At 33.4% G+C, this 12808-nt stretch overlaps 1 protein-coding gene across 1 annotated transcript; it reads right to left on the bottom strand.

Moving 5' to 3' along the window:
* Positions 1–4527: 4527 nt before the first annotated feature.
* On the bottom strand, positions 4528–8944 carry LOC124944664 (E3 ubiquitin-protein ligase MBR2-like). The gene is made up of 6 exons (XM_047484978.1): positions 8695–8944; positions 5968–7741; positions 5313–5363; positions 4977–5072; positions 4760–4897; positions 4528–4676 (listed from the first exon to the last, which is right to left on the bottom strand). The coding sequence occupies exons 2-6, from the start codon at positions 7663–7665 to the stop codon at positions 4545–4547; spliced, it is 2115 nt and encodes a 704-aa protein (XP_047340934.1). The 5' UTR covers positions 7666–7741; positions 8695–8944; the 3' UTR covers positions 4528–4544.
* Positions 8945–12808: the final 3864 nt, after the last annotated feature.

The raw sequence follows: 12808 nt of genomic DNA, 5'->3' as shown, positions 1-12808 counted from the left end.
CAACCTTTAATTCCGACCTCACATTCGACAAACAACTCACCACCCGACCTCCATCTCGTGACCTCAAACTTTCAAATGCTCACCAAACCAACCACTAATTCCGACCTCACACTTTCAGATGCCCAAACCAACCACTAATTCCGACCTCACACTTTCAGATGCCCAAACCAACCACTAATTCCGACCTCACACTTTCAGATGCTTATCATTTGTTTAGAAGTTGCGCCACCATATATTATAGTCAAGAATACATCGTTGAAAATATAAATTTGCATTTTTGGGATTCGAAAGTTGGTCTTCCACATGAAATGTGAATACTTAAACCGCTAGATTACTTATGATTGTTGAAATAATTTTATTATTTTGTGTATGCATATATATTTTGTATTTAATATTTATTAACAATTAGTTAACCACCACCCGACCTCCATCTCGTGATCTCACACTTTTAAATGCTCGTCAAACCAACCAATAATTCCGACTTCACACTCGACAAACCACCCACCACCCAATAATTCCGACTTCACACTCGACAAACCATCCACCACCCGACCTTCATCTTGTGACCTCACACTTTCAAATACTCGTCAACCCAATCACTAATTCCGACATCACACTCGACAAACCACCCACCACCAAATAATTCCGACTTCACACTTTCAAATACTCGTCAAACCAACCATTAATTCCAACCTCACACTCGACAAACTACCCACTACCCGACCTCCATCTCGTGACCTCACACATTCAAATGCTCACCACATCAACCTTTAATTCCGACTTCACATTTGACAAACAACCCACCACCCGACCTCCATCTCGTGACCTCAAACTTTCAAATGCTCACCAAACCAACCACTAATTCCGACCTCACACTTTCAGATGCCCAAACCAACCACTAATTCCGACCTCACACTTTCAGATGCTTATCATTTGTTTAGAAGTTGCGTCACCATATATTATAGTCAAGAATACATCGTTGAAAATATAAATTTGCATGTTTTGGGATTCGAAAGTTGGTCTTCCACATGAAATGTGAATACTTAAACCGTTAGATTACTTATGATTGTTGAAATAATTTTATTATTTTTTGTATGCGTATATATTTTGTATTTAATATTTATTAACAATTAGTTAACCACCACCCGACCTCCATCTCGTGATCTCACACTTTTAAATGCTCGTCAAACCAACCAATAATTCTGACTTCACACTGGACAAACCACCCACCACCCGACCTTCATCTTGTGACCTCACACTTTCAAATACTCGTCAACCCAACCACTAATTCCGACATCACACTCGACAAACCACCCACCACCCAATAATTCCGACTTCACACTCGACAAACCACCCACCACCCAATAATTCCGACTTCACACTCGACAAACCATCCACCACCTGACCTTCATCTTGTGACCTCACACTTTCAAATGCTCGCCAACCCAATCTCTAATTCCGACATCATACTCGACAAACCACACACCACCAAATAATTCTGACTTCACAATCGACAAACCACCCACCACCCAATAATTTTGCTTCACACTCGACAAACCACCCACCACCCGACCTTCATCTTGTGACCTCACACTTTCAAATGCTCGTCAACCCAACCACTAATTCCGACATCACACTCAAAAAATCACCCACCACCCAATAATTTCGACTTCACACTCGACAAACCACCCACCACCCGACTTTCATCTTGTGACCTCACACTTTTAAATGCTCGTCAACCCAACCACTAATTCCGACATCACACTCGACAAACCACCCACCACCCGACTTCTATCTCGTGACCTCACACTTTTAAATTCTCTTCAAACCAACCATTAATTCCAACCTCACACTCGACAAACCACTCACCACTCGACCTCCATCTCGTGACCTTACACTTTCAAATGCTTGCCAAACCAACCACTAATTCCGACCTCACACTCGACAAACCACTCACCACTCGACCTCCATCTCGTGACCTTACACTTTCAAATGCTTGCCAAACCAACCACTAATTCCGACCTCACACTCGACAAACCACCCACCACCCACCACCTGACCTCCATTTCGTGACCTCACAATTTCAAATGCTCGTCATACCAACCACTAATTCTGATATCATACTTGACAAACCACTAACCTCCCAACCTCCATCTCGTGACCTCAAACATTTAAATGCTCGTCCAACCAACCACTAATTCCAACATCACACTTTCATATGCCTATGATTTGTTTAAAATTTGCATGTTCTAGGATTCGAACCCTAATCTTTCGCATGAAATATGAACACTTAAACCGCTAGACCACTTATGATTGTTGAAATAATTTTATTATTTTGTGTATGCATATATATTTTGTATTTAATATTTATTACCAATTAATTAATTTTTATATTAACTTAAAAATTATTTATATTATTATATATATGATGAGTGAAAAAATGTATGATAAAAGATAAAATGTATTTATATAAAATTAATGATGAAAACTAATATAATATATATATATATATATATATATATATATATATATATATATATAAAAGGTAACCAATAAATATAAAATTATGAAGGTAGGTGCATTTATAAAAATATAAAAAAAGTTGTTTATATTTATATATAAATAAATATAAAAATTATGAAGTTAAATTCATTTATAACCAATTTTTTTTATATATCTTGAATTAATATTAATATAGATAATGTTTTAGATAATATCTGATAATGAAATATATATTATATATAATATATATAATAATAGAAAAACAAAATTTAATTAAGAAATGAAGAGGAGGAGAGAGGAGAGAGGAGAGAGAAAATATTTAATGATATAGATTATATATGGATTAATGTGGTGCTGATTGACTTTATATATTATTATTATATATATATATATTTATTATTAAATATAAAAATAAATATGTTATATAATATTATATATTTTAATATAACATTATTGATAAAAAAATATTTTATATTATTAGTGAAAAATTTATAAATATTTATATAATAAGAGAGAGTAAAAAATATTTAATAATTAAATTAAGGGAGAAAAATATATATATATATATATATATATATATATATATTAAAAAAGAAACTTTTATATATATATATAGAGAAATGATTAGGTGAGGGAATTTGGTGAGGGAATTTGGTGAGGGAATGAGGCATAATCTTATTCGCTAGAAAAATCAAATAATTTCTCTTTTTTCTCTCTTTCCTCCCACTTTTACATTTTCCAAGCAATGAAGGTGATGCAATGTCATTCCCTCACCAAATTCCCTCACTAAATTCCCTCCTTCTATCACTCCTCATATATATATATTAGGAGAGAGAAAATAATTAAGATAAATAATTATTAGCAAAGAGAAATTATGAAATAAAGGGGAGGAGAGAGGAGAGATAAAATATTTGATAATGTGGATTATATATCTAATGACGATGGATTAATGTGGTGCATGTTGACTTTAAACATTATTATATATATATTGTTATTATTAAATATAAAAATAAATATGTTATGTAATATTATATATTTTAATATAAAATTATTGATAAAAAAATATTTTATATTATAAATGCGACAAAAATATAAATATTTATATGGTAAGAGAGAGTAAAAAATACTCAATAATTAAATTAAGGGAGAGAAATATATATATATTAGGAAAGAAATTTATATATATATATATAATTATTTGGAGAGAGAAAATAATTAAAATAAATAATTATTAGGAAAGAGAAATTACCTAATTTGTTAATGATGGTGGAGGTTACACCTCTAACATTTTAAATTAAGTGTTATTAGATATATATAGATTTGTATATAATTGTGAGTTAGAATGTTTATATATAATTATAAAAATTAAAATGTAAAAAATCATACAAAAAAGTTAAAAGAATAAGAAATCATAATTGATATAATCATATAGCATTAACATTTATTTAAAACAATATTTAGATAATAAATGAATATTACTATTTTTAATTAATTTAAATATTAATAATAATAATAATAATAATAATAAAAGATAAACAGATATTAAATTAAAAAACCACTTTGTAAAAATATAAAGGACAAATATGTATTTTCGTTTTTTCACTATATTCTTGATCTAAATTTCAAAAGAAATAAAAACATCTGTAATAAGACTTCCAGGGAAACAATAGTCTAATGAAAAGTTTATTTTCTTATTCTAAAAATAACATTTTTAACAAGTATTTAGATATGGTTTATTCCCAAAAAAACAAACTGGAAATTTTGTTTTGAAAAAAAAAAAAGACTAATGAAATTTGAAAATATATGTTGAAGAAATGCACCAATTACCTAGCTTTGAAAGTTGTATAATATGAGAGCAAGAAAGGTCTGGGATTTTTTGCATACCAAAGTAAATGTCATAATCAAAGTAAGTAATAATAGTCGGTCTGTCTGTCTGTCTATGGGATCAAAGTTACCGAGTTTTAAGCCTTTTTCACTTTCAACCAAAATAAGGGGGATCCCACTTTCCAAACATTCATTGTATAAATAAATCATCATCATCATCATGTACCCAAAGCAGGCATTTTGCAAATAGGGCAAATGTTCTTCACTGTCAGCCACTTCTTAATGCAGTTGGTATGAAAATCATGTCCACATTCCAGCTTCCCCATGTTATCTCCTATTGCATATTCCTCCTGCAGCGTTACAACAACACAATATATACATGAATCTCGTCAATATTTTTCTCATTCAACAACAAAATCCCACCCCCCCTTACCTGGCATATACAGCAAGGCTCAGACTTCAGTGAGGAGTCAAGAGACATGAACTTGCTCTGTTGCATATCCTTCATAATGGTTTCTTCGTTTAACCCAGTGCTCACATTTCCAATCTGCTCTTCCAATGCCAACAGCTCCTGGTATTGCAGTAACACTATATTTAGTTTTTTGATAATGCGAACAAACCTTTGCTTACATACTTACATACATACATACCTCATAGGACATGTTATCAACATCAAGCCTCATGCCCCGATGTCTGTCATGCATATCAGCAGCCCCATTTATGAAAGGGTCGAACATCACGTAATCCTGGTGTACATGGTCCATGAGCCAGAGAATTAACAAAATGACGCATTTCTGAAGAAATTTTAGCCAGCTCTTCTTACTAAGCCCTTAAAAAAATTTGTTACTAACTAATCATAAATATTTAGTAGTAAATTTAAAAGTAACTTAAGGGTGGCTTTGTCATGATGCCATAATGGAAAAAACCAAGTCAAATTTTGTATATATGTAAATCGTAGTCAACAACATTGATCTAGAGAATCAAACCTCTGCCTGGAAATTCTCAATCCTACGCATTGCATTCAACACTTGTCGAATCTGAAAAACAAAATAAGAGGCATCAATCAATATTATGGTATCTACAAAGTACTGTAATTCATACACAAGCATGCCACATATAACAAGTAATTCATGGGGAACAATACTTCTGCAAGGCTCACAATTTGGAACGTTCACATAATATTAATTTAGCATGTTTAATCATGAAATATGGAAACTCCACAGGAGGAACATCACAGAGATACATAAGCTATCTAGAAGTGAAATTGAAATGATAGCAGAGTTAATTCACATAATATTTCAAACCATTGGTCAAGCGTTCCTACTTCCTACATTCTATAAAAGATTTATTAACTAAAACTATAAGCCCGGGAGATTTCAAGCTAATTGACAATTGATATCATGCAAGGCCAAACCTAATTAAACCAAATGAAGCTACTGTAAAGTTAAAAATATCTGATGCAAAGAAAATGCTTCCTTCTGAAACATCATAAATGTGAGTTATAAACAGTAACCAAAAATCATGAAATACTAGTAACCAGATCATTACAGAATTATAAACGAAACTGACATACCTAAGCATTGAAAATAACTAAGTAATATGACTGCAGGATGTGAACATGAAAGATGCAAATGAACAAACCTCAGATACTAATCTCAGTCTCCCTTCATTGTCAGAAGATGAAGCATGCCAGCCACTCAGTTCATCATCTGCTACATCCATCGACCATGTACCTCTCCTCGGGTACAATGAACGATGACCATGATTAGATCCAGAAGGCGTTCCAGTTTCTTGAATCAGTGAGGAACTTGGACGCAAGTGAGGTAATTGACCTCTCTGGATTCCAGAACCAGAGTTAACAGGTGGAAAGAGAGACCAAGGAGTCAACTCCGATAACCTTTGACTTTGTGGTGGTGAATTCTGATGGGAAATCCATGGGTTTGGGAAAGGAGATATACCAGAGTTAGAGTAGGTACGAGAACCAGGAAGAACACCTGAAGAACTGCTTGGATTTCCAATAGATGTATTCCTATTATTTGCATCTTGGGTCATACTTCTTAACTCAGTCCCAAGAGTAAAATAGGGATGCTCTGTACTGTTTCTAGAAAGGTCGTAGAAATTTTCTTCTTCAAGCAGTGAGAGACCTCTCTGTCCAGCACTCATAAAAGAACCACTAGCTTGATGGTGAAGGCCCCCGTTCCAGGTGAAAGCGGGTATGTTCCTTGAGATATCAGGGTTATTTTCAGAACAGTATTGGTTTGGAGGGTTGGTTGAAGTGGATGGAAGTAAAGAAATCGACCTAGGGTCCAAAGGGCTAGTAAAAGAAAAGGGTCTAGACAATTGGTGGGGAGGCACATCGGGGAGTCCTAAAGCAATTCCTGATGATGGAACATGAAACCTTCGAGATTCACGACTCCCCAAATCCAGTCTAGAGCAAGAGTTTCTTGAGGAGCTTTCTGCAACACCTGTCAACCCTGAAGATGAAAAGACTTCAGAAGTCACAGTAGGCAGACCAGTCTGATTTCCATATTGTAGGTATTCAGGATTAATGCTTGGAGAATTCGCTGGTGGTGATGATATATTTAAGGAAGTAGAAGCAGCATAACGACCAGGAACGCTATGGCGTGCAATGTTCTCAGATTGTTGGAAGCTACTTGAACTTCCACCTTGATAGTGTCCAGAACTACCTTCAAGGGCCTTTCTTTTGCATGATGAACCCCAATTTCCTAAAGAAGAACCCGAGCCTTGACCATTCTCAACACAGTAGATAGGATTACCAGAAGATGTGCCTACATTGTTCAAGGAAGGATCTGTCTCTGGTCTGTCCAACTTATTGAGGTAATGGCCAGCATACGAACCCATACCCAGCTCAATATCATGACTCTCTATCATTTCTTCACTATTCAAGTTTATGGGTCTAGGAATCCGACCAGTACTCGGCAAAATTTGAGGTCTCCCACCAAACTGATTGGCACCAATACCACTACTGACACTTGATCCAAATATCCTTTCTTCTAATCCTAGACCTGTATAACTACCACGAAAAGAGGTTTGGCCACTTACACTTTTAAATTCATCACTAGATCCATGGTTCTGTAAGTTCGCACCCGAGCTAGACTGACCAAAGTCCCAACCACGAAAAGTATGACCACCTCTACCAACAGCAGATGCATCACTGTCTCTGGCGAAATGATTGTAGCTTGGCACTGGGCTCTCCCCAGGACCTGACATGTTATTCCAGGAAGATGACTGATCCACACCAGTGTTACTGTCATTAGATCCCTGGTTAAGATCAACAGATTCAGTAAATGAATTAGACATCCTCCTTTGCCCCTGCATCAGGTTCCGTTTTACAATCTGCTGATGAATTTTGTAGCTAGGGAAAACGGCTGCCACAAGAGAGATTTCAGACCATCTGCACAGAGAAAATGTCAAATGTCTCAGTAAGCAATCTCATGAAAATCAGTTTCAACCAAGACATATACAAAGTGTAGATACAGAAACAGTGATATGATTTTTTCTCTCATGTCATGCTTATTCGTTGTGCTTAAACAATTCATTTTCATATATCGCATGGACCATTTTAAAATAATAATAAAAAATGGAACAGTGATACGCAGAGTCAACACGTCCTCCTCTTTAAGATTGTCTCAAACAAGTAAAATCAAGGCAGAAGAAGCTTCAAAATGTATATTAGCAGAACCAGAAATCAGTTTGCTAATCATCAGTTTCTACACTGTGGTTACAAGTTACAACTTAGGCATGTTGATGTCATAACCAAAACTTGATTTCTACACTCTGCTGCATCGTTTTTCAGTTCAGGGATTAGAGAAAATACAAGAAACCGTTGGAAAATCAACATAAAAGTCCCAAGTTTCACCACAAGGTAAGGGAAAATGCTACAAATTGTCGATCTCCATAAGGTCACAGTTAAAATGCAGCTCTGGAAACATAACAAGAACTAGACATAGACATAGACATAGATATAGCCATAGATGGTTGATTAAGTTTCTTGAAAACGCTGTACCATTCCATAATGCAATACATTACAAAAATTAGGGGAAATGGAAACATCCCCTGCTAAATTTACTCCAATTTGATTAAAACTCTTGTGAATAATTATTCAAAGTCTCCCAAGGAAAACGGTTCAATCCAGAAGCAAACCTAACCTCATAGATCGGTTCAGCAACAAAATAACCGATTGAAGAAACTGAGAAAGATAATTCAAAAAATACAAGTAAAAACTGTAAACAACAATAGCTTGCAATAGAAATAAACATATTTACAGGTTTAGAATCCAATGAATTGCAGAAGTAAGTCGTGTATATAAGAAATAGAAAAAGTGATCGATGAATCGGCCGAATGTACCTGCTGGAAATCTCAGTTTAACAGTTAGCGGGCGGCCAGCCAGCCAGCAAAAGATGCGTTTGAGATAAGCGGAGCTCTATCTATTCCTTCCTCCGTCCTCGATTGTTTCGCTCGGTCGGCCAACAATCCTTGATTGTATATTGATGATGATGATGATGATGAAATCAAATGAAGGAAGGAAGGAAGATAGAGAGAGAAAATCCTGGTGGAGATTAAGCAGTAGTAATCTGCATTCTAAATGGCGAATTCCTTCCGACTTTGCGTGACTCGGCTTTTGCCAACACTCGGATCCGACGACGGTAAATCACGGAGTTATAACAATCTGTCAACCTTAACAAAATTACTCTCTCATCCCACGGTTAATAATCGTCCATCAGATATTCGGATCTATCAAGTTTATTTTTTGGTCTCAAAATGGAATGCTAGTAACGTCAATCAAACTTACGTCATTGCTTTTTCTTTCTTAGGAAATATTTTCAAATGTTTTCTTTTTTATATATTTTTATTTATATTATTATTATTAGTTGTGTCAATTATTTATTAAGAAAATATTTAATACTTTTAGAATTAAAAAAATATATATTTTTTGTTAAGAAAGAACTGTAATATTTTGCATATATTATATGGATTACAATATTCCTTTATTAATTTATTGACATGCAAAATATTTATAATAGATATTAGCTTTTTAATATAAAATAGTGCATTAAATCATTCAATCTATCATGAGATTTTGTCTTTCAAAATATTTAAAAATAAATCTCTTTTGAATGCAAAATTAAATGGAGGGATAAATTAAATGGGCTTTCTTTAAACTTTTACATGTTTTGATTTATCATTTAATGTCAACAAGTTTAATTATATTTCATAATTTTATTTTTAAATGGATTATATATTATGATAAATAAAGACCGTTTAAGCCTAATGAAACTAAGAATAATTAAGGATCTTAATTTGAAACCGCTCGTAATAACCGAATTGAATTGTTCCGTTTCTATGAAACCGAACGGAAATGGGGAGGGAATGATATTTGAGTCCCCGATTTAATTCTGATTCTGTCCCGAACACTATAAACACAATTAAATATATAAAATTACAAATATATTTTATTTATTTATTATATTCTATAAGAGTTGTAAATTGATTTTTTTATAATAATATAAAATTTTAATATATTACCATATATATTATATTAAAAATTCGTTTATATAATTTTATTTTATAATTTTTATTTTTTTAAAAATATTTTATAAAAGGTGTCCGCATGGATAGTATTAAAAAAATATCTGAAATAAAAATAGTGCAAGAATGATAAATGCATTTTCCGTCCCGAACCGCCCCATTGTCGTCCTTAAGCATGATATCATATAAAATTAAAAAATAAAATTCATAAAACCGATAAATTATCGAACACAGATTTTCAGAAAGACGATAAATACATTAACCGACTCTACGTACTTGTAAGAACGACTTTTATAAATTTCATTTCATAATAATAGTATCGTGGGTGATATTCATATTTCGATTACTACTATTTAAGTATGTCAACGTGAATTCAATATTATAAGACACGTTCAACAATGTAAAATTAAAAAATATATATATATATATATAATGTTGAATATCAAATTAATTACAGAAATTTCAAAACTATATCAGTGTTTTCTTCTATTTTTAAAAAGTATTTAACTTACTTACTATAAGCTATTACAAATGAGTTGGGGCTTAGAAATTTGGGCAACTCTTTTGGGCCTCATTTAGCTGAGAGCAATGGGGCCTTTTAAAAGAAATGAATTTTTTTATCATAATGATTAACAGTTATAAAAAATTAAACAAACAACTCCTCAAGGACCTCAACTCTATAAATATGGATTATATATATGATATCTTTATGTCCAGTACTTATCATTACTTTTCTTAGTCTTCCCTGATTGGGGTAACGATAGAGCACCCTTGACCCAAATCAGCCGTCGGCTGCCCCATCACATGGGCATAGGCTCATAGCTATTCATACAAATTCCTTTGATAAACAATAATTTGAATTATTTATTTGGACCAACATCTTATATATAATCAAATAATATTTTAAATCTTAAATAATAAAAATATTCGGATCCTCTAGTTATTTTTCACCATTTTATAACCCTTAAATCATTAAATTGCAATCTTTAAAATAAATGTTGAATACAAACTTGACTGTATAAAATACAGATAAGATAATCCATCAACTTTTAGATAAAGTCTGTACCTAACTTCCTAACAAAAATAAAATAAAAGTAATACTTCATTATTAATTAACTTCTAACTTCTTACCCGTCAATATATATCATTTGTGTTGCGATGCAGGAAAAAAAAAACATATTATTACTTTTCTAAACCCTATAAACAATATGTCAAACCAATTTGAAACATGCTATGGATTATTTTGAATTTGAAGTGGGTTATGTCCTCAACATACATTGGTTTATAAATTTTGTGAGTACGTAGACCTTTATAACAGCGTTGCATTAGGCGAAAAATCAATCTCAATCCCATTAAACATATAGTGTATTATAATTTATATGATTCACATAAAAGCTTCTTAGTGACCATTTTAGTATAACAGAGTGATTTTAAAAGTAATTGTGTCATTTAATTCAATGCGTAATTACTAAATGGGTAAGACAATTAACAGAGATAATCTAATCCGATTATTTCTGGAGTTGCAATGCTTTGCTAGAAGTCAATTGCGATTAATAAGGTTAAACATATAGTTACTATAATTGGGTCATGTGAGATCACACACTTAGAGTTGAAAGGATTTCACCGCGATATAACAACTTTTTTCAACGAAAGAAAAAAAGTATAGTCCTTTGGATTCTGCCATTATTTCATCTCTCCTTTTAATCAACGAGAGATAAAATGATTTTATTGTGATATAACAATTTTTTTCCAAAAAATAATAAGATTGTCTATGTTGTTCTATCGTCTTAGTAATTGAAGGCAACAAGATCTAAACGGACTCGTGTGGACCGACTAGAGGAGCAACACGTAGAACTCTCATTTTTCATACTGCAATATGTGTCGAGTTCACGAATCAAAAGGTATAGCTTAATGGATTATATTTGTCACGTCCCAAAATTTAACTTTTCTAGACCGAGGAATCTGCGGTCTTGACAGAGATCTATGACCGTGGAGGATGACACCCAAGATCGAGTGGTCCGACCGATGATTCCGCAAACAAGGAATTATCAGGCAAATACTTTTTTAAACGTTTTATAAAACCCACACAATGCTATTTATCATGTATTTTATATAAATGGTGCAAAAAGGTTTCCAAAGTATATTTTCATTGCAAGTCCATGGTTTTCTAAAGAAGGATGTTTTGAGTAAAGGGCTATGGAATATAAGAGATAATGATGGAGGAATTGACGGATACGGGAGGATGACTACCAGCATGAGCTCTGGTGGTCCGATGCTCCCAAAATATGGCTGGTGGAATTGACGAATGGATGCCTACCCTAGAGGATCAGCTCTCCGGGCTAAGGGTCCCAATATGGCTCAAGTATGAAACTGTACATGATTGACTGATGAGATACCCTTAAAAATACTCATGGATGCAATGTAGTAAAATGTCTTCTTATAAATGTTTGTTGGGTTCTTAGACTCACTATGCTTGTGTGGTATAGAAATCCAGCAAACGGATTTTATGACAGGTGAAGGAAGATTTGGAGTAGAGCATGATGTCGAAGATGTGTGTGGGAGGAGGGACCGAGACCGTAGTACCGACTTCTATCTCAACATTTTTAATGATCGTGTCCAATAGGAACATTTTTAATGACCGTAGTACCGACTTTTATGTTTGAAATCACGTTGAAATAAGGTGCATGAAAGTAAGAAAGTAGGGCGTAACAATATCTTTAGACGATCGATTAGGCATATATAACCGACTAACTTAACCATACCGCTCCAAACCGATTCACTACTAACCATACCGAATATCCAGATAACCGAAACCGACCCACCATTCTTCAAAATATCCGACATTTATTAATATTATTATATTAATTTTATCGTATAATTTTCGACAGTGTAGAGCATCTATTTCACATATGTAATGGGAGTAAAGAATTTG

The sequence above is a fragment of the Impatiens glandulifera genome, chromosome 7 (genome assembly GCF_907164915.1).
Source record: "Impatiens glandulifera chromosome 7, dImpGla2.1, whole genome shotgun sequence".
In the NCBI taxonomy this organism is placed as follows: Eukaryota; Viridiplantae; Streptophyta; class Magnoliopsida; order Ericales; family Balsaminaceae; genus Impatiens; species Impatiens glandulifera.
This window is presented reverse-complemented; position numbering and strand designations above follow the sequence as displayed.

Excerpts from the sequence above, each read along its gene's own strand:
- LOC124944664 (XM_047484978.1), bottom strand. The coding sequence starts at position 7,665 with ATGCAGGGGCAAAGGAGGATGTCTAATTCATTTACTGAATCTGTTGAT. Across the intron at positions 5,073-5,312 it reads TTGAGAATTTCCAGGCAGAG|GATTACGTGATGTTCGACCC; the intron begins GTTTGATTCTCT and ends CATGTACACCAG. Across the intron at positions 4,898-4,976 it reads TTGATAACATGTCCTATGAG|GAGCTGTTGGCATTGGAAGA; the intron begins GTATGTATGTAT and ends CTGCAATACCAG.